General features: G+C 43.5%; 1 protein-coding gene across 4 annotated transcripts in view; it reads right to left on the bottom strand.

Moving 5' to 3' along the window:
* Positions 1–24,348, bottom strand: part of setd5 (SET domain containing 5) — a 33,417-nt gene extending 9,069 nt beyond the window's left edge. Inside the window, exons 1-20 of one of the 4 annotated variants that reach the window (XM_023292037.3) lie at positions 23,927–24,348; positions 9,993–10,255; positions 8,138–8,240; positions 7,473–7,735; positions 7,103–7,161; positions 6,806–6,993; positions 6,570–6,608; positions 6,181–6,471; positions 5,728–5,876; positions 5,448–5,565; positions 5,229–5,338; positions 4,868–5,117; positions 4,577–4,660; positions 4,300–4,461; positions 3,836–4,213; positions 3,460–3,720; positions 2,921–3,038; positions 2,437–2,660; positions 964–1,020; positions 388–864 (exon numbers count right to left, since the gene is read on the bottom strand). In XM_023292037.3, coding sequence (XP_023147805.2) covers positions 388–864; positions 964–1,020; positions 2,437–2,660; positions 2,921–3,038; positions 3,460–3,720; positions 3,836–4,213; positions 4,300–4,461; positions 4,577–4,660; positions 4,868–5,117; positions 5,229–5,338; positions 5,448–5,565; positions 5,728–5,876; positions 6,181–6,471; positions 6,570–6,608; positions 6,806–6,993; positions 7,103–7,161; positions 7,473–7,735; positions 8,138–8,240; positions 9,993–10,063 — 3,402 coding nt within the window. In that variant the 5' untranslated portion in view covers positions 10,064–10,255; positions 23,927–24,348. Of the gene's footprint in view, positions 1–387; positions 865–963; positions 1,021–2,436; positions 2,661–2,920; positions 3,039–3,459; positions 3,721–3,835; positions 4,214–4,299; positions 4,462–4,576; positions 4,661–4,867; positions 5,118–5,228; positions 5,339–5,447; positions 5,566–5,727; positions 5,877–6,180; positions 6,472–6,569; positions 6,609–6,805; positions 6,994–7,102; positions 7,162–7,472; positions 7,736–8,137; positions 8,241–9,992; positions 10,256–22,003; positions 22,025–23,926 lie in introns of those variants that run through there. The other 3 variants (XM_023292039.3, XM_023292040.3, XM_055010672.1) reach the window with 3 other exon arrangements.
* Positions 24,349–26,752: the final 2,404 nt, after the last annotated feature.

Here is a 26,752-nt window from a genome sequence, read left to right as displayed (position 1 = left end):
CTTGGCAAAGAGTGTCAAGGAGCAAAGAGGAGGAGGACTGAGGGGGAGGAGGAAGGGGGGTGGGGGGGAGGAGGGGGAGGAAGGAAGGGTCAAAGCTACAGAGTCGAAATCATTTCAGATAAACACATAAAATAGAAAAAAAAAAAACGTCCCTCTAGGTGCCTGTTGTGTTTGGATTCGACTACTTGACACAAGGGACCAGTTATATATTAAAGACAAAGTCAGTGGGCAAACAAAGAGCAAAGGGGCAAAGCACATAATGAGGCTGAGCTTCTCAGTTGGCACATATCACATTCAAAGTCATCTGTGCTGGAGAAGAACAGATTTACCTGCGAAGCTATTTTGATTCATTTTCACATTGTTAGCGTTAAAATGTGGAGAACTTGCCTTCTTCTTTTGCGGTGGGTTGTTGGTGTGAGGTGGTGTGCCACTGTCTGGGTAGCCTCCAATGTAATGGGGCTCCCCGTAGGGTGACATGGAGCCAGGGCCCACGTCTCCAACGAGTCCCTGGCAGCTTATGGAACTGTGGAAGGACTCGGCGGGGGAAAAGCCTCCTTCTGACTGAGAGAGGCGCCGATCGGTGGCCACGGGGTTCCCCAGGTTTGCGTTGAGGGGCGAGCAGGTGTATATGAGGTTGAACTCTGTCCTGAAGGCCTGCTCCCTGTTTTGGGGGTTTAGGTCCGAGGAAGGGCATGACACTGGGTTGAGAGAACTGGTCCCTACAGACGACGGGCCCTGGGAATCTTGGCCTGAAGGAAGTGAAAAGTCATCCGAGGTCACGGCCACGGGGCTCTCCAAGCTGGAGGGGAGCGACAAGTCCGGGAACTGAGGCCGAGAGATGTCAAAGTCTGTCTGAAGACATGGCTGCAGGTGGAGGAGGAACAGACAGAGAGAAATCAGTTAGAAAGCAGTAGCATTTAGCTATTTGTATGGTGAGTTAGTAGCGGAGAGATGAGAATGTACCTCTGGAGAGATGGACTCTGGCCTGTGGACAGGAGAAGCCTCGGGAGATGATATGTTCTAGAGGGAAAAACAAAGGCTTTTAGAGATTTCACAGTAGCTTTGATCAGTTTCAAGTCAAAATTGCAATTTGAAACAATGCAACTAACAAATCACAAAGGCTGCAATGAGTATGAGTCAGGGATTAAACTGCTGTACAAATGAATGCAGGGCTCTTTGTTAGACAGTGACACTTTTCCACTACAGAGTGAACATTAAACTATGACATGAGTTAACAAGTTTTACAAATCAAATCATAAGATCTGTAGGAAAATGTTCAATTAGATATGTTCTAGCACTAGTTGACAACGTCAGATGTAGTGTTAATTGGCGTTTCAGTTGTTATGAGTGTTATATCCATATTTATTTACAATGAGCACCAAAAGGTTAATTTGCATACAAACAACAGTTTATCCTCAATGATTAACATGATCCCCAGATACCATTTAACATAACTAAATAAATTCATGGAATAAACGCTGCTACATATTTACTTGGTTTTAAAATAAACATACTCTCAATCTAAAAGGTAACAATAGGTGTTGTACTCATGCACCGATTAATCACAAGAAAAAAACGGCCCATTTAAATGGATTTACAGCTGAAATTTGGCTGAGAATAACATCATAAACTAGATCTATAGGTCTCGTTATGTTTCACATGGCAGTTATTTATGCAACTGGGTGTTTTTTTCCATACTAGATAGATAATACTGGACACAAGCAGCATTTTGTTAACAATCTATTCCCATTTGTGTACAATGGCAAAGTAAAAACAGGTTTGTGGGATGTTTACAGCAAACTGAGTATTTCCATAAATATTGTGACACTTCACTTAGTATTGCTTCAAGTCTTCTCACATTTTTGCATTGGTGGATGTCCTGTAAGGTTCTTCCATCTTCACAAAGAACTGGGGATCTGAATTACAGTGATCCTTGGGTTCTTAGTTTCCTGACTAACTAAAGTCCTTCACCCCCAATTACTCAGGCTGGCTGGAAGGCCAGACTGCTAGTGGTTCCACAGTTCTTTGATTTGAGAATAATAAAGGCTGTGCGTGCTCTTGGGCCTTTCCAGTTCTACAGACAATCTCTTGCACCCTTTTCTCAGATTTGTATGTTGATACGGTCTTGTCTCATAAGTCTACAGACAATTTATTCCACCTCCTGTTTTGGTTTTCACCCCAATATACACCAGTAACTGTGTCTTTATGCCCAATGAATTCAATTATGCACAGGTGGACTCTAATGAAGTCACAAAAACATCTCAAGAACCACTGAAATAAGCAGGCAAGTACCACAGCTCAACTGTGAGTGTTACAACAAAGTGCCTGAGTACTTCTGTGAATGGAATATTTTAGTATTTTTAACAAATGTACATCATTATGGAGTGTTGTGTCAGGAGCTGTATTTGTAGGTTTTCATGTAGTTGTGCCCCTTACTTCGAATTGCAGTGGTGTGTTGCAGCGGCTGGCGGGCAGTGAAGGCATGGGTGAGTAGACCAAGCCATTGGGCAGCAGGGAGGGAGGGTGGAGCAACGGGTGGAGGGAGTCCTCTGGGAGCGGCGGTGTGATTGGCGACAGCGGGCGAAGCAGGTGGTCTGAAGGTGCTGGTGTCGCCTCTGTCATATACTTGGAGCGACGCTTTTTAAACGGTGCATTGAGTTCTGGGATTTTAACAATGAGAAATGGGGAGAAATGCTGTTGTAAAAACATGCACTTGCAGCATCAACAACATATACAAGAAGAGAAGAATGCAAAACGCTTTGACCTGGATTTCGGTTAAATGAAGACACCCTTCATCGAGTTCAAGTAATAATAGCAACTAGTTGCGTAGTGTTGATGTTTCACTGTTTGCCCAACTCTGGTGATTTCAGAAAATGCAGCAGGAAATGAGTCATTCAGAGGGAGGTGTTGATGTACATACCGCTACACAGAGGGTTGGGGGTGGACCTGCTACTGGTACTTTGCTGGGAGGAGGTGGACTCTGTGCCGTCCTCTACACTGGCGGAGCAGCTCTCATCCTCCACCTGCTTGATCCATCTCTGCATCAAGACCAAAGAAATGACAGATTAAGACCTGAGAATAAAGAGGCTTGTGCAGGATTGACACTCAAAACTTTCTTTAACTTAACCAAGGTCTTCTGAAAGCCTAGGGTGTTACGTAAAAGCAAAAGTATGGATGATAGATTTTTAACATATTTGTATTTACACTTTTAAGGAGAACAGAATGAAACTCAAGTTTGATTAAAGGTAAAACTTCCTCTTCCTAGTTTTTCAAAAAAAAAAAAACATATTTGGTAATTGCAACATTTCTCGAGACATTTTAAAGTTGCTCTTTAACCGTTTAAGGACCTGCAAACAGCACTAGCATTAAATGTGAATCCCCTAAGGATGACCACATTTACGTACATGTTATATTTATACATTCTTGTCATCTCTATATGATGCCCTGTTGCCTGTTTACCTTTTTGTAGCAGCCATAAGTGCCGTCCATTTGCAGTGGACGAGGCCGGCGGCTCTCGGGGTTGAACGGGGAGCCGAAGCGGACGTAGTGTCTGGGTGTGGTGCAGATGAGCGATGAGTGGGAGAGGCCTGGAAGCATGTTGAGGGTGGTGGCCAGCACCGTGGGGTCAGTGGTTATCCTCAGTGGGCGCTCAACGGGCACCTCCTGGTGGACCCTCTCCCCCCCAGGGATCTTGTCGTTCAACCACTCCGTCACCAGGTACTGAGAAGAAACAGAAACATTAATTAACTCTCCATTTGCAGAACACATAAAAGAATAAATATGATTAGGGAAGGGGGGTTGAGTTAACTGTTTCACATATTCTGCAGAGTCTAACCTTCTTGGTCTTGGGGTAGCGCAGGTTGCCTCTGTTTATGCAGTTTAGGCCCTGACCATCTCCATCTAGGAGATGACCTCCCAGGCTACTCTCCCCGTGGCCATGTTCAGCACCATATGGGCCCTGAGAACCCTCCTCATCCAGAGTGACGCCCTGATCGGTTGATGTAGGAGTAGCTGCCATCGCTGCTGCAGCAGCAGCTGCCGCAGCCTGCTGGGCCAGGGCTTGACGCTGCCGCCGGGCACGCTGGGATGAGCTCGACCGGTAGCGAGATATCCGACTTTTAGGCCGAGGCTTGGTAGGCCTCGCAGGTTTAGGGGGAACAACTGGTGCGGGCAGGTTGGGTAACGAGGTCTTTTCTTCGATAGATGGCACTTCCTGTAAGAAAATGTATGAATACAAGGAGTCAAATAGGTGCAACACCTCAGAATAGCAGATAGCTGAACGTGTTTTCTCTCACTGACCATGACATAGGTGGTGCGTCGTGTGCTGACCCCCACACCAGTACTGTGAGATACGGGGGTGTTTCCTGTGGGGTTTCCTGCCCCATCCTCAGTTTCTACACCCTCCTCCTTTACATCTGCTCCTCCTACTTTCCTCCTCCTCCTGTCCAAGCTGTTGAAAGTCTAAATAAATACGCAAAAACAAAAATCAGCGTCAGAGAATTGCCTGAAATATTTTTGAATTATTTATAATAATATAATATTACAGCTGTACTGAAAAATAATTGAAATGGCATACTCTTTTACTGGAGATGACGACCCCATTTTCATCCACCTCTCCTTCCTCCCCCTCTTCCACCTTAACCTCGTCCAGCAGCCTCTCCTGATTGCACAGACAGACAGCACATGAGGAAAACATCTTAACCAGCAGGCATAAATAATGCAAAAACAACTCTGAGAACATTTTATTTTCCCTTTGCGGTCAGAATAGTAGTTGTTGGACTTTCATCTAAAGCTAAAAGCGAACTGTATCTTGTGCTTACCAGATTTATTTGGAAAATGTCTGCATCTTAGCTAGAAAGACTTATACCTCCGTGTCACTGGTCCCCGGTAGATCTTTGGCCTCCTGTTGCTGGTCCAGGGTCTGGTTGCTGTCACCAGCCAGACAGCCCTCCAGTTCTCTCCTCCGAGCTTTTCTCCGCCGGGTCTCAGCACCAACCAGAGGGGAGGGAGGGGGCAGGGAAGGGGGACTCAGCAAACTCTCCCTGGGGCTCAGGTTGTGTTTCTGCACCGGGCAGTTCTGGTTGCCCTTATGGCAGGCACAGTCCACTTTGTAATTACTGATAGTTTGTCAGGGGACAAAATAGAAGGTTACACAAGAGAAAATGCTTTCAGTGGCTGATTCAGATAAGGTGAGAAGGCAGAGCTGTGAGCTGAGGAACAGAACTGACCAGCTATTGAACTCGTAGTCAAATCCAATGGTGACCTCAGTGTCCTTGGTGATTTGACTGACGGCATAGATACACAGATGGATCATGCCTTCAGCAATCATATGCCGAACCTGGGAAAGGGAGGTGCATGAGCTATTTTAGTGGCAAAAAAAGAATTGAAAGAAAGACACTCAGCTAACTGGCAAACATTGAGATTAAAAAAAGAGCTTAATCTCTGACCTCAGCATTGGGTGTACAGGATCTCCTGATGAATCGGGCATCATTTCCAAAGGTTCTTGCATCAACACACATCTCTACTTCGTTAAATTTTGAGTAGAACAGTACAAAAGGGTATGGTCTGGAAAAATATGATGCACAACAGAATCATAAAGAGTACAGAGGTGATGCAAAAGGTAAGATAACGTTGGAATGTTGGTGAATGTAATGTTCTGTCTTTGCACGAAATGCTGTATTGCATATAACTTACTAGTCCAGTAACTCATATACTGTGAGCTCTTACTTTTTGAAGAAGTGCCCATTGACTTCAAATTGTTGCTTGAGCATGACTTTTCCCCGATATTCGATGATGAGTGTGTCTGGCTCCAGGTTCTTGGCTGCTCGGAGGATTTTTCTGTGTTTCTGCACACGTGTTACCCGGCCAAGCTGCAGCTGCAAACAACAGATCAAACATTAAAATAATTTATTTGCAACTGCAGGAAAATATCCCATATGTTCTATTAAGGTATGATCACATAATTTTGACTGATTGTTGCATTGCTGCAAAACCAGCAGATGTTGTGTCCAACTGATTAACTTTCTACATTCATCAAAGAATAAATACTTGGTGTCGTAAATTATTTTTATGTTTGTAAAATTCTGGATTAAATTTGGCAATTTATAGTGCAACTCTTACAATACTATTGTTAAAAAGTTATATAAATACACTTTGTGATCCAAATGTGTAGTTTCTGACCTGCATCTGTGAGCCCAGCACCGTGTTGTTACAGGCCAGCTCGGTGCGATTGATTGTGTCCATGGCGTCAACCGAGACGTGAATCTGTGTGCTGGAAGGCGGCGTGGTGGTGCCGCTCTCTGCCTTTGAGATGGTGGTGCTGGCAGGACGGTGAAGCTGGAGTAGCGTCTGGACATCGGCGCTGTACTGATTGGCCAGAGCCTCCTCATACTGGTCAGTCCACTGGCGGATTCTGCTCTCCCATCCCTCTGCTGTGTTCTCATCCAGCACATTTGCCTCTGTGGTTGAGTTCTATATGGAAAAAAAAAGATGGAGCGGGTTGTGAAAAGAGTTTGACTTCACAGAGAAGGAAAAGCATGGCATAAATAACAGGGTAACTGCAATCCTACCTTCATCCTCATGGATTTTCTAGAACCCTCTCGAAAAGCCTGAAAGATAGAAACATAGACCTATATAAATAGATGTGCATGATACATGTGATTCCAAGAGCAAAAACTTTATTTTCAGTGTGGAAAGTTTGTAACAAAAATAAAAGCTCTATATTGGACCTTCATCTAACAGTTTAACATTTTCTTCTACGTATCAAATGTTTGCTTTTTTTTGCTACACGCTACACTTTACGTACCTTAACTTTTTTGCTCTTCGGTGTTCCACGGGCCTTTTCCGTGCTCTTCTTCCTCTTTTTGGATTTGCTCCTTTTGACTCGGTTGACAGTGAGCTTGATACTAGTTGGCGTATGTTGGGTGGCGGTATAGGAGATGGTGGAGGGTGATACCTCTTCATCACCACTCTCTGTTGCACTGCTCTCTCCAGCTATCAAAGCAAGAACTGGCATGTTAATCAGAGGTAATGGAGGGAAAAAAAAAACTTGATTTGTATTGCACTTTACAAACAACTGTTGGGTTCGGATTAACCACCATACCTGAGACATTTTCTGCTTTTCTGTGCTGCCCTTCTGCTCCTTTCCTCCTGTCCAGTCCTCTGCAACAACAACACATCATCAGCGTGACTTTGACACTGCCCAGGAACATTAAGTTTTAATCAGGAGCAGAGCAATTAGTCTTGAATGTAAATGGAGCCATGATGTCATGATCTGAACAATGTTTGTCATGTTAAGAAGCAGGATGCGGCAATTTTTAATAGAAAATTGTCCATAACTACTCATCTTATCATTTCAGAAATGTGTTTTGCTGTTCTTTATGAAATCCTTCTGGTCACTACACACTTGCACCAGTCACAGCACATGGATCTTATGCTCAGGGTCCAGACGGGACACGTTTTCCCTTCCTCACCTGCAGTTATCACATTTGATGAGCAGGCCGTCCGGCGTCAGGCTGCAGTGACACCAGCTGGCCACGGCCCCGTCCTCCTCTGAGGAGCTGTCGCTGTCGGCTGAGTTGTCCTCAGCAGTTTCGAGATAGCGGGAGCTGCGTACCACGCCGTTGAGATCCATGCGGGGAATGATGGTTTGGGAGAGCGGGGAGGCGGGTGGGGTAGGGGGAGGGGGCGCGCCATAGTTGTGATCCTGACAACACACAACGGAAGACTGTTGCATCTTCAAACAACGGGTGTTCAGGCAAAAAGGGAAACGGAAAATGGAGACGAATGAAAATGAGGGCAAAAAAACAGGTATGTGAAACAGTACAGCTGTTAATAACGAAAGTAGTCTGTGGTTACAGAAGACTAATAGCAGGATAGACATTCAAGTACATAATGGAACTACAAGCACCAGCAGTCCTTACTTTTACTCTTACTTTACTATTTTAATTCAGTTCAAACCTTGAAAAGATTAGAAAAAAGGAGAGATTGAACAGATTAAACTGAGTTATTTGTTTTTAGCTTTCAAACCATTCACAAAGTAGCCAACTGTCTTATTAATAAAGAGCAACATTTATTTCATACAGTAAGACATGCTATGATTAGAATTGATGATTACATAAGAACAGTATGAACTCACAGCATATGGTAGTCCCCGATACCCATGACTCTGTGCGCTCCCACAGCTGTGGTTATTGTAGTTTTTCTCATTCACTGCAGGGCTTGCTTCAACTGACTCAGGGCTGGAAAATATACATAAAAAAACATATTAATTGAAGAAGTATATACATAATTCAGTAATTTTTTCCACTTTACTTTTCCAGAGCTCTTATGCAAACACCAGTTTTAATAAGCGACATCAGTCGGTCACTAGATGGCACCACAACTCTGAAGTTGCTCACCAACCTAGCAGAACGGCAATTTAGGAAATGGAATGTGGGCCGCCATTATGTTATGCAACTCCTTTGCCCTTTAGTTAAGGTCTGGCCAGCGAGTGAACAACCTTGCCTTATCCTGCCTTACACTGTAATTGTGGAGCAAACTTGAATGTCAAGAGAATCAAAATGACAAAATGTTGTTTTAACCAGAGGATTTGTGTATCTCCACAGCCACGGTGTGTTTTCTTGTGTAAGAATTGACCCTGCCGGCAGAGTTTTGGAGGAAACTGAAGGGGGCCGCGAACAGGGCTGGATGGGAGGGAGGCCAACGGCATTCCTAATAACCTCAGTCATGTAAGCCAGCTCACCAACAGAGAAGTGGCAACTGTTCGCACTGAGGTTGTCTGTGCATGTTTCCTTAGACACTACTCAACAGTTACGACCCAATGTGGAGGAATGTGGGGAAAAGTTCACAATCTTTACACAGGATAAGAATAACCAATGAATACTGTATCAGAAAAAATACAGAGGGTGATAAATAGGCTCCTGAGGGTGAGTTGTCCAAAGTGATAAAAAGATAACTACACCCTTTATCAAACAGCAGTTGGCTGTGTCAGATAATTTGGCATTATCTTAAAACAGCCATGAAAAGGTGGCTTTGATGAGAAGACAAAATGCCAGTATATCATCTAGCCCTATGCAGACGTCAGTGCCAGATTGCTTCATTTGTAGCTGGGTTCAGGTTCATGTGTAACCAGTCTGACTGAAACTCGTGCTGTATTTCCTTATTTTCTGTCTGGTAAAGTTTAGTGCACTTCCCATCTTGTTGGATCTCTCCAGCAGACTCTGCAGACAACTACTGACAATGTATTGGAAGGAAGCATATTCATCAAAACCCAATTTGCTATGGTTGTAGAGGAACGTAAACACAGCGGAGAACTCAGTGACATTGCCCCAACACGCTGTGCTGATCTGGGCCACAGAGTTGTACACCTGTATAACAACGCAGTGGTGGGCTGAAACTAATTATGACAACAATATCTCATTTTAAATGGAACAACTTGAGTTTTCTTCATTGACTGGAACCTCCTCAAAAACAACCAAAAGTTAAAGACACTACACCTGTAATAGAACAGGAAAGGAAATCTTTCTACTACTAGTTTCAGTAGCCTTGTTTATTGATTATTTTTGGCTTTTGTTATATATTTGTTTCTGCAGCGTGCTTGGAAATACCTGAATATATGACAGCATAACAAAGTTCATGAGGGCAAATTTTGTGAGTTACACACATATATGAAATATTTAGAAGGTCTGCTGCAGTTAAAGGTCAAAGATGCTGTTCAGAAACATTTCTAACTTTCTTTTCCAGTCAGGTTTGCTGCTTATGTGGATGCATACTCTACACGAGGTGGTGTAGATGATCAGGTTAAGCAGGTAGTTTGCTTACCTGTCACTCTTGTTCTTCTTTTAGCAAAGTTACCTTATATTAGCAAGCAAGTTGCAAAGTAAACTGTTTTAACAGGTAGCACCTAACAACTCAAATAAATCCAAGGATGTACGGAAACAAAATCTGTCTTTAAGGAGAGACCTCGACTGGAACTGGTGGCGGCTACTCACTCTGATCCAGCAGCCATATCTGAGTAAGACGTTTCAGGTGTGGTGACTCCCAGCGCGATTACTATGCTCATGTCGTCCAGCACAGCGACGCGTGGGAGGGGGGGAAGAGGGGGGAGGAGGAGAGGGAGGGGGAGGGGAGGGACAGGATGGGGGGGAGGAGAAGAGGTGGGGAGGGGAATCACAGGGTCCCAGCTACAGAAATCGACCGCTCCAGAGGTGGGGCGCCGCTGAGCCGTAGCCCACGGCTCACGGTCATGGGGGACCTGAGGACAGAGAGACAAAAGACCATCAGTGACGGGCAGATATGTAGCCTGCATGCAGACAAACAGCCAACTCCATGACTCAGCAGATCATGTGACAGACGGAAAAACCCTGCACTACTACACAAACACTACAGAAAGAATTCTATTGATGTTTTATAGCACAAAAAGCTCAGATGTAACATTACACCAGTAAATCCAAATTCAGTCTAACCCTATTTTCCTTATGAAAGCAGTTTTAGCTCCACAGTTTGCTGCTACAGAACTGTTTTGCAACTGTGGAAGGAAAAGAGAAGCGCCGTCACCAATCTTGAGCATACATACGATTGGTAAGAAAAGGGCATTTTCACACGTTTGTTTTTCAGTCCGGGTAAATTGGACCCTGTTCTGTTTTAACTCTCGGTACGACTTGTTATGGCAGGTGTGATTGCGCTCCGGAGCGGATGGAGATGACCGCACTGAGGCCCTCGAGAGGAGGTGGTCTTGGTGTGGTCCCAAACAAATCCTGAGTGGTTCGTTTATGGCGGTAAAGTGATCTGACCTTGATCCAATCCAACTGTCAGGCGTACTCAGCAAGTTTGAGTTAAACAGCTCCTGTAGCCAGGTGTGCTTTGCATTCTGGTATGTAGCAGAGTACGCCTGTTGTAGTATTTTACAACAATGGGCCAGAGAAAGTACGGATGTCTCACTAATCCAGAGCACAGAACGTTCTTTTTGTATTTACTTTCTTGCCCCTGTTCCTGTTTGAAAAAAAAAAAACGAAACTCAGGGGAAAACACTCAAAGTTTACATACTTATCGACTGATTCAGAACAGAGAACTCCTACTACCCCTAGTAGTTGACCTAACGTGAGTTGATAGCGGAGACTAAGTCAATCAAGTTTTCATTGGGGGGTTTGACCGTGGGAAAAAAACAACACAAACTCAAACTCCACAGGTAGTAAAAACAGTGCGACAGACTTTATCCTTTACACAGCTGGTTCCTGCAGCTATTGGACAGTAATTACATATAATAGGCAATAAATCCAAAATGTGGGATAATTTACGGGGTAAAGCATGACCACAGAAAGGTGACATGCACATCTCGGCAGGTGGGGCTGGTTTGGTTTAGGCTAACTGACCCAGTCTGAGAACATCCAGCACACAGAGAGGCCAAGTGAAGAGGCAGACGAGGCTAGTAAAAATTTTATACATGTTTTTTGATGGTTCACTGAATTACAGATGCAGCATTTGAGTGTCATTTTTGGAACTGGCAAGGACAAACTGCAGACTGACGGTAACACTAAGGCGGGGTCTTACATTTTCTGTGACCACTTATCAAAGACATGATGAGCTTCATTGATCTGAGGCGCATTGCTTGATTACGTTTAGAGTATGTTCAGTCTCCTCACTGGTTTTTTTCAAGACACATTCAGAAGAATTAGCCTACAAAACTAGCCTTGTTGCTGCAAGCTTTGAGCCTGCACTTGTAATATTTATATATTTGTTCGCAACGGATTTCCATTTCCCTTTAATGTTAGCCTGCTTATGACATTCTCTATCACCCCTTGAACTCAAAACATTTTCCGTATATATAAATAGCTACTAGTCGAAAATGTTCAGTTGAATGTAACCCTAGAGGAAATGCCTTTAAACACCAAGCCATACGTTTTAATAGGCTCCAAAACATTTATAGTCAGTGCCTACTTGTAAATTAATTGCTTTAATAGCATTATTTAAAACTATTCTTTCTCCAGAGATCATCACTGGTCAGACACAACCAGATTGGTAACTGATTATTGAGTCTCAGATATAACAGAAAGTAAAGGTATGTTCAAAAATGGAAGCACTGTGTCAAACATAAATAGAGCAAAATTATCAGAGGTCACACCTTCCTCAAATGAATGCAGACAGAAGGTTGCCATGACCACATAACCCCAATACCACACAGGGAACTCATCCACTCACACTTAATGAATACCCAAATTTGCTGACTCATGTTGACAATGGAGGCCTTATGAAGCAGCAGAGAGCTTTTCATCCGCCTGTGTCTAAAATGATAACTCGATACGGACACGGTGCCATAGGCCGGTGTCTCATCTATACAGACGCTTCCAGTATGGAGGCGAGGGAGGGGAAGGCTATTGAAAGAGCAGAAAAACAACCAGGGGCTTTACAGCTCTGCTTACAGTCCCATTAGGATACACTAATAAAGACGACCAACAGGAGGCGCTTTCCACCCAGACGCCCAGAGGTGTGAGTCATCCCACATGAAGCCCGGCCCTCTTGTCATGTGACCACACTCTGCTGAAACACTGACCCACACTTCTCTGCTCTTTCCTCGCTTGCTCTTCCTCCCCGCCTCGTTCGCCCGCCCGCCCAGACAGAATCAGAGCTTGAGGCAGTGGCCACGGCTGCAGAAAGAGGAACGGGCCTTCCTGTGCTCCGTTCACACGCCGAGGAGAGGATTTGGCTTACGGCAAGGTCATCCCGTGGGCAAACACATGCAAATACATTACCTCACCAGCCCAGAACTGATCAGGATTCACTGCAGTCCATAACAGCAAATCATGTCTTTGACACCAAAAACTGCCCCCAACCAACAATTTCACCAGCAGAGAGTCACATGAATTAGCAGCAACAGGATGCATGACATTTCTGTAGTGGTCCCTTGGCTACAGTGAGTCCTGCCCTTGCGCTCCGGCACCGAGGCAACCACAGCAAGACAGGGGACTTCCAATAATGTCAAGGTCAGTTCAGCTGCTCACTGTCAAACAGAGAATGTCAGCCCCATCCAGCTGGATACACAACACTGGGTAGGTAGCAACAAGAAATGTCAGCGAGGTGGACTTTCTGCTACACCTCGAAGGGCCTGAGTAGGAACAGAGACACACAAATGAGAATACACTGAGAATTGTGGCAATTTAGGCACTGGCCTCTTTAAGGGACCAGCACATGAAGGGTTAACTTGAGTTTGCAACATATTTGGACATGATGGCATGAAGTGGACCCCGGGGTGCCTCATTCAGAGCCTTTTCAAAAACCACTGGCTGCTGAGTATCCCTGTAGTTGATCGCCGCCTCACAAAAATAGCCACCTCGCTGCTTCCTAACTCACAAAGGGAGTCACTATTTGGGCCTCTTCCAAAAGAACCAGACGGTGAACTAGGGAGGTAAATTCCATATGAAGAAGGAAAGCCTTTCTTTACCTCACTCCCTCCTCTCCTCTCCTCTCCTCTCCTCCCCCACCGCCTCCCTCCCTTCTTTGCTCGTTCCTCTGGCCATGAATACCAGGCTCAAATTACCAGCAGGCTCAACAAAGTCTTTTCACTTCACTAGAACAGAGGCCATTTTGGAGACAAGTCCAAGGGGGAGGAGCATGCACACAAAATGAACAGCAAAGGAGACCCTCTCCCTCTCTCTCTCTCATATCATCTATCACATAACTCCTCTCCTCTTCAAAAAAAACAAACAAAAAAACACAGCCTTCCCGCATTATTAAACAGACGTTGATGTCAACTGTACCCTCCTGCAATAAGCTATTTGACTTTCCTTTAAAATCTAAACATGTCTGAGGTAAAATAGTGAGCACAGGGACACAAATAAATTCAGCCACCGCAGTGCAAAAGAACAAATACAGAAAGTGCCACACCTTGTCTACAGACAGGTAAGCAGAAAAAGTTTTCATAGGATTAAATGTCCTACTTAAGGAAGAGAAACAGCTTCACAATACATGATTCACAATGACTCAAGTATTCATTGTCAATCACTGTAATTAGGTCAACATGACCTAATTACAGTGATTACAATATACAACATATCAAAGTAATTTAAGAACTAAAACACAAAACAACTGTTCCACAGTGGTTCACAAATTACGGAAAGCTGTTGTTGGAAATATCCAGGTTCTGTCAGAATAAATCCATACACACTATACACTTAAGAAAAGTGCATTGAAGTGTCAAATTATATTAATATCATTTTATATTTACATTATACTAATTGATACCAATCCACAACATACAACATATTACCCAAAAAAATTCCTACCATAGAGCAAACGAGGCAGTGCTCGTAGTTTGTTCTTTTGGCATATCATTTGGTACGTCCCACAATGCAAATCTTTTGCTCCTGAGATGACAGATGTCAACTACAGTTATCAGCTAACACTGTCTGAGATGGCAAAAAATGAAAATGATTTATACAGGCGTGCAAAATGTCCATTTTACTGTACCATGTGAGGACCGTTTTCATTTTTATTTTTTAGCATCATAATTTAAAGTAGGGCAAACAAATTCTAAAGGATAAAAGCTGCTGGCAGAAATTATGCTAATTTAGAGTTAATTAGCATCAGTGACTTAGCAAAATGACAAAATTTAACTCAGCTCTTTAGCAGGTTGCTCTTAAACTATCTTGATTTTTGTAAGTTTGATACAATACCTTGAAAAAGTACAAAAAAAACAAACATTTTTTGCTGACACAAAACTGCCACAATATTGTGGCCATAATTTTTTTTTTCAATTTTGAAACCCTTAAAAGACATATCAAACAAAGCTACAACATGGTACATTTTTACATTAATGAAAACTTCTTTAGTTATTTATTATTCTTATAGGCTACATGCTGCACAGAAACCTTTGACTGTAACCTAATGTTTCAAGCACTGCTGGTATTTGAGTTTTGATACTTCACAAAACACTGAAGACTGCTGCAAAAATTTTAAATTTATATGTATACTGAAAAACACTAGCCTGTACTATTTACACTGTGATGGTGACGATGCATCAGAAGAAATATTAATATATATTTAAATAGCAAAAGCTGCATACATTTTTTTCAATTCAATTTTTCACATCATCATTCTTTCAAGCTTAAAAAAATGGAAGTGACTTGTCCAGTTGAGTCATAGAGATGTTATTACTCCATCTTCCAAGTTTACAACACCATGATGATTCATTTTAAACACCTTGTTCCAGATTTTTGAATATTTCTTTATTGGTGGAGAAAAAACCTACTGCAGCTTGCAAAACGACTGAATTTAGGAGATGATTTACTTTCCAGAAAGACAACAACTGCACAAATAAAGCCAAAGCCACAAAGGAATGACTGCTAAACAAGCAACAATGTTGCTGTTGTGGAGTGGGTGAGGCCAGACCTCAATCATCATCAATCAACAACTTGTAATTCACAGCTGTAAATAAACAGAAATAGAAAGCTCATTATGGGTTGAATACGTTTAGATACATGTGCACAAACCGTCTACTTTTAATGTATCTAGACGTTTAGTTGAAGGTCTATAGTTGGACTCTGGAATAACAAAACGAAGAAAACAAAATGTACACTCATTTACTGTAAGATCACATGGCAGTTACTGTCCCTGCTGGGAAAAAAAAACAAAGCAAAGTAACACAATTGACAAAACTGAAAATGCCCAAGGCAGCCTGTCATTCAGTAAATTCCATCACTGGCTCAATTAACGCTACTGCATAACTAAGATACAGCATTTATCTCAACACCAGCCTATTCTAGAGCTCAAAATATCAAGAAAATTGCTTACTGGCCAAGCATGAAACAAGAAGATCAATATCATTATTACAAACCCTAACCCTATTTCTAGCAGCTGTTTAGCTTAGCATAAAGACTAGAAGCTGGAAAAATGCCTAATCTGGCTCCATAACTTTAAATACTCCCTGAAAGGCATTATTGAAATACAGTATTTACTTTCTTACTACTACTGTGCACAAAGCGGCAGCACAAGCTGACAAATACAACCATCGCATTATATTAGTTTACATAATTATGGCTGAAGTTGATCTTCTTTCTGAAGGAGTCCAACAATTTGGCAGCTTAGGACACTAAGATATGCCATTGATTCAAATCCTCAGCTTTCAAATTGTCCAATTACAACTTCTGAACTTCATCTGTTGCTGATGCGATCAAACTAATTGGCAAGAAGCTACTGCAAATATGTCAGTATCAGCTAAGACAGTTTGGAAAGCACCTGGAAACACAACATTCTGTTTACGACACGTTGCTGGCAGGTCTACCTTGATACCTTGGAGATCAAGTGTCTTGTATTTAAACTAACAATGTTAGAAGCAAATGATGAATTAATGCAAAGCTTTTCATGTTGGAACAGAATCTTAATACAATAAAAGCTCCTGTTTGGATGACTAACTGCACAAATATGTCGGGGATCAACGGCCACAAGGCTGTCAGTGGATACCTTGATATCTGGTTATTTAATATGCAACTGTAAGAAATTAAACAGAACAACATGTGACCAGCACCTACTGAACAAAAAGAGAAAGCGCAGCAAATAATGACTTAGTTTTTCTTTTTTATTTAATCAAAATAATTTGATCTTTGAACAGACAAGCAAATCCATTACATAGATGTTAATTTTAGAGAAATACTTGCCTAAACATGTGCACTGTTCCTGTGTGCTTTGATAAGGCATTGGAATTCCGATCAGGGTTGAAATACACATTTTTAAACTCCTGCTTCAGTGTGTAATAGATTTACATGTGAGACCTCATCTGTAGTTTGACTGTCACGCAAGAAGAACAGCATGAATTTGCAAAATCATCGACAGCAGTTGAAAGACGTACTGCAGCACAAATATTCTAAAGTGCCTGTGTGATTCGCTAATTACATTGCTTCATATTGCCATTTGAAACAGAGTAATTGTTCAACCCTATATCTGACCAATACCTTGAATACACTGGCACAGGCAGAGCAGCTCAATCACCACATCTTTACCACGTATAGCTTCCAGGAAACCACTAGGAGGTTTTCACATACGCGTACATATACACAGTATTTGTTTGAACAGCATGTCCGTGCTCGCAGTGTCCACCTGTGCCTGACCAAACCTCCACAACACATCCAGTCCAGTGAGATTACACCAGCCCCCTCAGTCTGCCCCCGCACACATGCTTGCTGTACAAGGCAGGATATGAATATATCTGCTACTCTCCGGCACTGCGCAGGTCGAACGGCACTGAGCTGCAGCAGGAGGAAATTGAAGATGAAGAAGAGGCAAATCAATAGGGCCTGGCTTTAAGACAAACGGGATATGTGGCCAGGCAGAGAGGCTGGCTCATTGTAGATCTTATTTCACACTCTCCAACACATTTACATTATCACAAAGCGGTAAAAACACACACACACAAAAGACAGAATGTGAAGGACTATAATAGATTTCTACTCAACCTGTTGCCAAGCACTACCACCCTGCTTCGTGTTTTCGAAATAGAAAATGTACATTGGATAATAAGGTTTTAGCATGAGAATATCACAGGTGGCTTTGACGGGGATTTGAATGTCTCTGCATTTCATTTGTACATTCTAACATGAGTCACGAAGGCTTCCAATGTCCTGGTGACATAACAGTTTGTTTCTCTGCTAGGTTGTGCTCAATGACAGGCTACAATAACGAGAAGTGGAAGCGCGCACGCACACACACACACACACACACACACACACACACACACACACACACACACACACCGCAAAAGTGGTATTACAACAGCGCATTCATCCCTGTCTTATCCATTCCAAGCTGTGTTTCTTCCCCACCCCAAAAAAATCCATGAACCAGGCTAAATAAAACAATTACGTGATGAAGCATTCAGCTGCTTGGGACAAACCATTTCTCACAGCGGTACAATCACAGACCTTAACCGCAATTACAAAACACAAGAGCTGCCTGAAACAGATATGGCTGCCACACAGCAAGCCAGATGAAAATGCTCCTGGTCCAAGCCGTGATCAGAGGCACTGGCCAGCTATAAACAACAACGCTTAGTTTGCAAGAATTGGAGATGTAGGGCTAATGGAATAACATAATAGAAGGTAATAATGCAAACGTCTGACACTACAGTAAGGAACTACAGTATAATTTGAGTTTTATCATCACTAGATAATGCCTCGACTCGAACTGCAATGTGGCTGTTGTCATGCTGAGCGGTCAAGCGTCCTGGGAGCGCAGTGTGGCCCGCCATTAACACAACAATGTCCTGCTGCCTGAATGGATCGGGACCAGACCAGGGATGAGAGACGCACAATGGAGAACAAAGGCCAAGTGGGTGCTATAACAGGGGTGGGGGAGAGAGCAGTCGACAGCAGGGCTAGCATGACACAAAATCAATCATCTGTTTCAGGGCAAACAAGCCAGTCAGTGTCTGTTTGAGGCTCAGTAACCCAGAGGAGGCAAAAAGAAAGGACTAAGCAAAATCCGACCACCTGGCTGGGCCCGACTACCTCGGTTACCCCTTTTTTACCTCTGAAGTCAGAAAAAAAAAAAAAAGGCCACGTCTGTGAAGAAAGTCACATCTTAATAACACAACAAGAACAAATTAACAACAGGTAATGAATTCATGTTCTAACCCGATATCCTAAATAGAACATATTACATTTAGAGAGCTTCACAGAGAGACGGACACTCTACAGTATTCCCTGTAAACCATGTGTCCTCCCAAATGTGGGAAGGAATGTTTTCCAAGTAGTAGTCTAACAGAGGCACGGAGCCCAAAAAAACCCCATCTTGCAGTTAGTTGCTCTGGCACAACATAAACCAGAGACACCCTCTGCCTCTCGCCACGTGATCTGCCTGCATGACAAACACATTTACATGACATTTCCATTTCCTCTTTTGGCCGACAGTCCTATCCAGAATGACACGAGGGCTTGCCCTGGCTCCACCTCGCAACAACATTCGTAGCACAACACATATGTCGCGCTCGCCGGTGCAAGATTGCAAGGTGTCACTCAGAGGAAAAACACTGAGGGACGGCAGCCATTTTGAACTGCTGCAGGGCTTTAAATGTTACACTGAGGCTTTCAAATCGAGGACATTTATTCAACAAACCTACAGTCTTGTGAGGACAGATGAATCCCAATGATGGGGAAGTGCGTGTGCGTGATGGAGCATATGAATAAATGTCTGTCAAGCTTTAGCAAGGAGGAAATCTAGACTCAAAAGGTTCAGAGGCAGCATTGTATTTTTAAGACCAAAACTGTTGTAAAAGCACGAGTGAATGTCCACATATAAAGGCTGCTCACAAAAAACTAAGCAAAAATTCCCACCTCTCTGTTCCCAATAAGAACCATTTGCTCAAGGTGACAGCAAGGCGATTATAAGCAGGAAAAACCGGGCACCTGGCGGTCTTTTCCTCTTTTAAGCACTGGTGCTATGAATTACAAAATAGGGCAGCTGCAAACGGCTTCGTGTCAAGTGGCCTGACTTTGGTGCAAAAGCTCTCTTGGTTGTTTTTCTTCTGCCCTGCTTTTTATTTGCTCTCCCTGCCTGACAACACCCTCTGAGCACACACACTCGCAATCTTCACCTCATTTGGGCATTTTATCGACTATTATTTGTTCTGCTTTCATGTTCCATGTATTTACATAATAGAAAAAAAGCAGACAGGACCGGTGGAAAGGGTGGGAAAGGAAAGCGACAGAAGGGTTAATGTGGTGAAGCCTAAAATGGCTGCCTGCAGTTCAAAAGGTGGAGAGAGAAACTCTGAATATTGGTGAGCCCCCCCGACTGTATGCTAAACCAAGTATAACAAGAGAGCGAGACAGGCAATGTGACAGTGAGAGAAAGAAAAGGAAATGAAGGACAACACACAACTGTGCAATAAAACAAGAACAGGAGAGAGGGAAAGCAGAGAGAGAGAGGGAGAGAGAGATGATTACGTAGATTGCCTGCCTCACCCCCCTTTCGGCCTTGTTTTTTTCCTCTAGCCTCCTCCTCCTCCTCCTCCTCCATTATTCTCCCAAGAAGCATTGCTTCTTGGCACAAAACAGAATTAACCAGCACAGCCCTCTGCAACACCGCTCCCCCTGTGCCGAGGTAACGCTGCGCCCCATTGGAGCAGCTCCAGAGCTCCTGCACCAATAGGAATGCTTCTGTGAGGCAGGCGTCAGAGCGACTTGTTTTTAACCCTGTTGTGCAAGAAGGCAAGCCGCACAACACACAGCAGCTGCAGAGGGCATGCAACAGAGAGGGGAAGGCACTGGACTGATGTTATACATGTCCCTGAAATTAAAAGTGGCTTCTCAAGTTAGTGTCTCGTACAACAGAACATCAAGAAAACCAAATCTACACGAGTCTTTAAAGAATCTACTATATATTATACTTACTGATATGCTAAAAAAATAAATGATATATGTTTTATTTCATTTTTCACATGACTTCAAGAAAAACTAACCATTTGCTATAACAAAATGCAGTGGGTCAGAATGGGTCAAAATACATATGACTGCTTCTCATTTGTGTAAATTTAAGCTTTTTGCTGCGAGACAGCTACAAATCCACAACACTGCCTTGGTTGACTTGGTCACATAGCCACAACACACATGAAACCTTATTAACATATCAATAGCTACACCTGCCCTCCATGTAATGATAGAGTGTCATCAGCATGTAAATGGAAAGCAAAAAGGACAGGGCCAACCCCCCCCTCCAAATCCAAGTCCTCACAGCAACACTCCCTGCTCGCTGGCTCTCTCTCCTCTGACTGTCTGTGCCGAGACAGAATCCTGTCTTCTTCTTTTGGAAATAAGCCAACATCCTGCTTCAATCCCTCCTGTACAAGCGCGTACACAAAACCAGGGTTACAATTCTGTACAGAATATGATCCCGACTTATCACAGCACAGTGCCCACCCATTCTAATTGTGTTTTCAAGGGCATGTCACCCAGCAGTTACATGTCTTTGTTTTGTAACTGCTCTGTGAATGTGCATGGGTGAGACAACACTTTATTTCCTTTCCAACAGAAAACTGGGCCAAGCTAACCTTGCATGTCTGCACATTCCTCTGATCTCCAAAGTTTCAGAGGCCCATATCGGGAAAGAAGGGTCTACATCCTGCAGACAGATCCCCACACAGTGCAGAGTTACTCCCAAAGACAGTGCTCTTTCACCATTTGCTGTAACTCAACACCCCTTACACATGTATCTCACTCTAAAACATAACCTGAAGCTGCTTGAGAGGCCGGGAAAAACCAACATGGTGGTATAATTCACAGCAGCGCAGTAACAAGCGACCAAGCGGCACATTCCTGGCTTTCCCAGGGTGGCAGGTTGAGCTAAGAAGGCTTGCATTGTGCGCTTGCCTGTGTCCCAAATACTCCTTGCATTTCTTACTCGGCCGTGCACATGCCGTCGTCTCTGTTAGTGAGCGCAGTGTTTGTTCAAGATAACAAGAAGGGTCAGGTCAGGGGGAGTGCTGGAGGGGCTCATGTTTCCAACGATTCTGAGTGGCCAGGTTTGCAAGCTGGCACCCACACAGTCTATTAAAAGATGCGAAACATATTCAGAGAATGTCAGTCGCAACCAATGAAAACAAGGCTCGGCACACTGCAATCTGGCTTCCAAGAGGCACCGAGATCAATCCAAATACTTGGCTCTGGCTGAACACCCCCCCAGCAGGCCACGGGTGTAATCCTTGTACTCATGAAGCAAGGTCGACCAGGGCTCAGGGAAAAAACAGCAACTCGCAGGCTCACATGCATCTCAGATCAGTTCATTAAGTGGACTTTTAACCGTGCCTGGTTGGGGAAAACACCTCATCAGCGAGCAACAAATACGACTTAGAATGATTCACTGTCAAATCAGACTTTGTCCTCTTGGTGATATGAAAGCAATCATTTTAGATTATCAACTGAATTCATGACACAAATGTAACTGCAGAGGGGTAGTCACACATTTAGTGGCACATTATTTGACCTAAAACAACGTGTCTTTTCCTCTCTGCTCTGCTTACTGTGTCCACTGCTCCGGACTATGCACAAGCCTACGTGGATCACAGCCACTCAGGTGACGGTTGGGGGCAGCCATTTGTGCTCGGGAAAACACAAGGTCCTGATTGGGAAAAAACGCACAAAAATCACACTAATCAAGAAAAGGGGGCGTTAAATAACCGGCCAGCCATTCCACTAGTATCACATGTTATCTGGAACAGCTCGCATATTTCACAGTCTAAAGAAAATGATCAACAACTGCTAAGATTTGTAAACCCAAAACGGAGGTGTGAGTTAAAAACATTTCCTCGTGATCGAGATGATCAAATAACGCAGCATTGCGCGGCAGCTGAACTTGGATCGAAACTTGTGATTGCCACATTCCGGCTCCACAAGGCTGCTTCACACGTTGAAATAAAAAATGGAGGCTAAAAAAGGAAACAAGAGCTCCCCTTCTAAAATACCACCCATTTCTCTTAACCGCCACCGAGGCTGGGGGTTGGTAGATGGGGGGAGGTGAAGAACAGCAAGTCACTACCCCAGCAGCTCTGCTTTTTCTGACTGCTAAATGCCAACTTCATGAAAAAATAAGAGGAAAACACAACCCCGAGCTTTCAGTTTGATTCACAAGCCTGAGCAAAAAAAGAGAGAAGAAGCTAGGAATGCTGCCAGATGCATTAACATGGTGTAGCCAAACACCACCATGATGCAGACGAGCATATTTCCATCAAAACTACACGAATTAGTCCAAGATAGCCACAACAATATGGGAGTTTAGTTTGCACCTTCGTGTTAAGCTAAAGGCTTTATGCTAACGCGTGTGTGCGCGTGTGTGTCCGTGAAGATGTGGTTCAAAATAAGGACACAATCAACTGGAAAACATCCAGAAAGTTAGCTAAAAGGCTACAATAGCATTTCTTGCCCATGGCTTGTCGGCTAACAGCTACCAAGAGGAGAGCAGCTGGTTGCTTAGCTAACATGAGTCGTCAATAATGATCAAATTGCAAATTGTGTCGCGGGTAACTTTGAAAAAATTCGACAGTTTCGTGCCCTAAAAACTGCACCTAACACGCCACTGGCGCAATAAAGTTGTTTTTATATTTGGTGCTAACAAAACAAGTTTGCATTTTCACCCAAGGCGGTCTAATTCTCAACTTCCAAACCCAAAGAGGTTGAATGCAGGTCTAATTCTACTTTCAATTTCACCTAATAATGAAAACAACTATGCGACAAACACAAATAAAAGTCCACAATCGTGTGCTGCCATTAGTGTTTTGGCTGTTGGGTATGTTAAGCCTCTGCGGAAACACATTGTGTCGAAACTTCCCCAGCAAATGAAGGTTTATGTGTAATTGGTTCAAAACGACACTCGTTTGTAACTTAATTAGCCCAGGGAGCAACAAGGCTTCAGTAATTACCAATGCTAATGTAACGTAATAACGATAGCGAACTGTGACTCGTTTATTTCTGCTTTTTAAAAAAGCCGAAAAACTGAACTGAAGGCAGCCCCTAATGGCCTAAACGTTACACGAGTTAAACTCCTGGAAACTTGCAGAATGATGGAGAGAGCTTAAGAGGACGTGGTGGCTGAAAAATTACCTCTACATTAACTGATTCCCTGACTAATAAGCTAGCTATCAGGAGGAAAAAAACAACACGAGGGTCTGATCAAAAAGCCACGGAAGATGGGTCCAGACACAGCCCCAGAGCAGCCCTGCAAGGCTCACCATCAACCCGGGCAGCTTCTCAGCCAGCCGGGCACTTGAAAGTGGAAACACAGTGGGGGCAACTAACTTGTTCTAATAAAGTACACGCAAGGTAGTTAGGTAGCTAAGTTAGCTAGCCTCGTAGTGGTGGTGGACAGAAAACATGGTTAGTTAGTTAGTGTTCAACGATTAAAAATAGAGGGGTGTATTAGCAGTCAACACAGATTTAAAAGTACTCACCTAAAGAGGCATTCCAAAGTTGTAAAAACGAGGCAAATTCATGTATAGTACGAAGTCCTTAGAGTATCCCAACATCAATTCCAACCAGACCAGTAGGCCTAGAATTCGGCCTCGGAGTCTCCTGTATCCTTTGCCCTCAAAAGTAGCTCCCTCTCCAGGGGTAGGAAACAAACTTCTCAGTGTCTCCCACGCATAGGTGGAAAGTTAAATTCCCCGTCCTGCTCAGGTGCACTGCATCCATTGAGTGTCTATAATAGATCCCCGGTGAGTAAATCCATTTATTTTAGTGTATTGTATATTTACAGTCGCTATTTATAATGGGGTATATGCTGCTGTATGTGATACAGGGCTCTGATTCTGTCTCGGGTCCTTACATTCGCAGAGGCGCCCATCCCCCTCCTCACCGGCATCGACCGCGGGTCCCAGCGAAACTGACACACAACCACGCCACGGGGTTTCCCGGGCGACCGTGCAGGGGCTCTCTCCGTGGGCGGCCCTTGTCGACAAGTCCCTACCTCTCGTCAGCGATTCGCCAGCAATGTGTCGCTCATATTACGCACGAGAAATACGCGAAGGTGATTGGCCAGTGACGGCGTCGGTTATTTGTTTCCATTCGCGACGTCAGAGAGGGCGGGCGCTGCTTTGAGGAGGGGTGCGAAAATCCTGTTCCATTATGATTATGTGTGTATTGGTGGCGTTCAAGAAGGATAGCTAGAGAGAGTATCCGGATTCGGGGGACAAATTTGATACCCGGCAGAGGATTCGCACCTTCAAAAGTCTCGGGGAAATACTCGTTATTAAGTGCAAAATGCCATGGAATTAATTTCAATTCGTTTAGTGGGATTATTGCTTTTTATTTGTGGGTTTACATTCATCTACGTACTGTGGAAGGAGCTTTCATTACCAGCACATAGTAGCAAGCGTTAGCTACACGGGGTCTCTGGGGCCCAGTTCCAGGGACACCAGAGGCATGGTTAGCCCACTGGGTCAGCCCCACCTACGGTATGTCAGATGAATGGAGTATGAGGTGTCGCCCTGGTAGCATCTGGCGAGGGGTTGGACAGGGAAATTGACCAGTGCTCCTGGGTTGCATCTACTTATTCCTGGTCCCTCCTACTCGTGTTCCCGCTTGTGTCTCTTATTTTCTCACAGACACCGAAAAAAAGTGACTCGACACAACGAAAACAAACAAAAAATACCAATAACAGCAACGGTTCAATAAAATTCCTGCGAGTTGTGTCCGGGGTGCGGAAAAAAAATTACAAAGAGGAACACATGAGACGCAGCTGATGTTTCTCATCGAACAGTAGCGTACACACCGGATGTACAAACAAAGCCTCGAAATGGACACGTTGGTATTTAGACCAGATATAAGTAAATAAGGAGAAATTTCGATACGATTTTTATAAACAAATAGTCACGATGACGCGATTGGTTTCTTGTCGTGTCATGAGACTTGAGGGCGACTTTGGATTGGCTGCGCTGACAAATGCCAACGTCATTTGTTGCAAAGGTCTGGAGCGATGAGATTAGACAGCAGAATAATGAAAGTATTACAGTGCTGCTGCTACTTATAGGGCTTCCGTAATAAAGTTAGCTCAGAAGCAGTAAACACAGAAATAGCTGTCAGAGTATTGCAAATTGGATGCATATGATGATGGGAATGAAGCCTTATGGAGCAGTTATATGAATATGGTGCAATACACGTTCCTGTTCAACACCAATAAAGCCATAAAACATTATCAGGATGCTGGGTGTGTGGAATCAATGTTTGAGCCACTGTTACAAATTAGACAGTACTGAATAAATACAATTTTACAAGAAAATTGCATGTTGTAACGTTTCCAGAAGGTTCTCTTAAGGTTCCTGTTTGCTGGGCATGTAGCCATAATGTCCAAATGGGTTCTCTGAAGGTTCCAGCAACCAAGAACCTTCAAGGAACATTATGGGAACACTTCTTGAAGATTCCTGTTTTCTGGGCATGCAGCCATAATATTAAAATGGATTCCCTTGGAGGTTCTGGAAAACAAAAACCTTCAAGGAACATATCTGGAACACTCCCTAAAGCCTCCTTATTGCTGGCCATGCAATCATAATATTCAGATGGGGTCCCTTTAAGGTTCCAGCAAACCAGAACCTTCAAAGAACATTTTGGGAACGCTCCCTATTTGCAAAGCATGCAGCCATAATATTCAAATGGGTTCTTTGAACATTCTAGCAAATAAGAACATTCAAGGAACATTATGGGAACGCTTCCCGAGGGTTTGTGTTTGCTGGGCATGCAGTCATAATATTCAAATGGGTTCCTTAAAGGTTTTAGCAAACAAGAACCTTTAAGGAACATTATAGAAACACTTCCAGAAGGTTTGTGTTTGCTGGGCATGCATCCATAATACTGAAATGGGTTCACGTAAAGGTTCCAGCAAACAAGAACCTTCAAGGAACATTGCTGGAACACTTCCTGGAGGTTCCTGTTTGCTGGAAATGCAACAATAATTTCAAAAAGTGTCTTTTTAGTGAATTATGTAAAAGCTGTGACCCACAGTAGTCCACCATGCTACATATTATAAGTGCCATGAGCATCTTTAACATTATAATCTCAGTATATGCGGCTTATCAGCGTATCAATTTTCCGCTTTGTCGTCCCTTTTTAGCGCCATCGCCTCTGGTTGTTGCCTTTTATAAACCCCGACCACAGGAATAATTTCCGACTGCACGTCATGAGGTTAATAATTGATGGCTACTTTACAATTTTCCCAGCCGTGCTGCCACGATCCACCGTGGCAATATTTCACAATACTGCCATTGTTACCGCAGTGAAAAAGC

Source organism: Amphiprion ocellaris, chromosome 5 (assembly GCF_022539595.1).
Source record: "Amphiprion ocellaris isolate individual 3 ecotype Okinawa chromosome 5, ASM2253959v1, whole genome shotgun sequence".
Lineage (NCBI taxonomy): Eukaryota > Metazoa > Chordata > Actinopteri > Pomacentridae > Amphiprion > Amphiprion ocellaris.
Note: the sequence above shows the minus strand (reverse complement) of the source record. Positions and strands in the feature narration are given on the sequence as shown.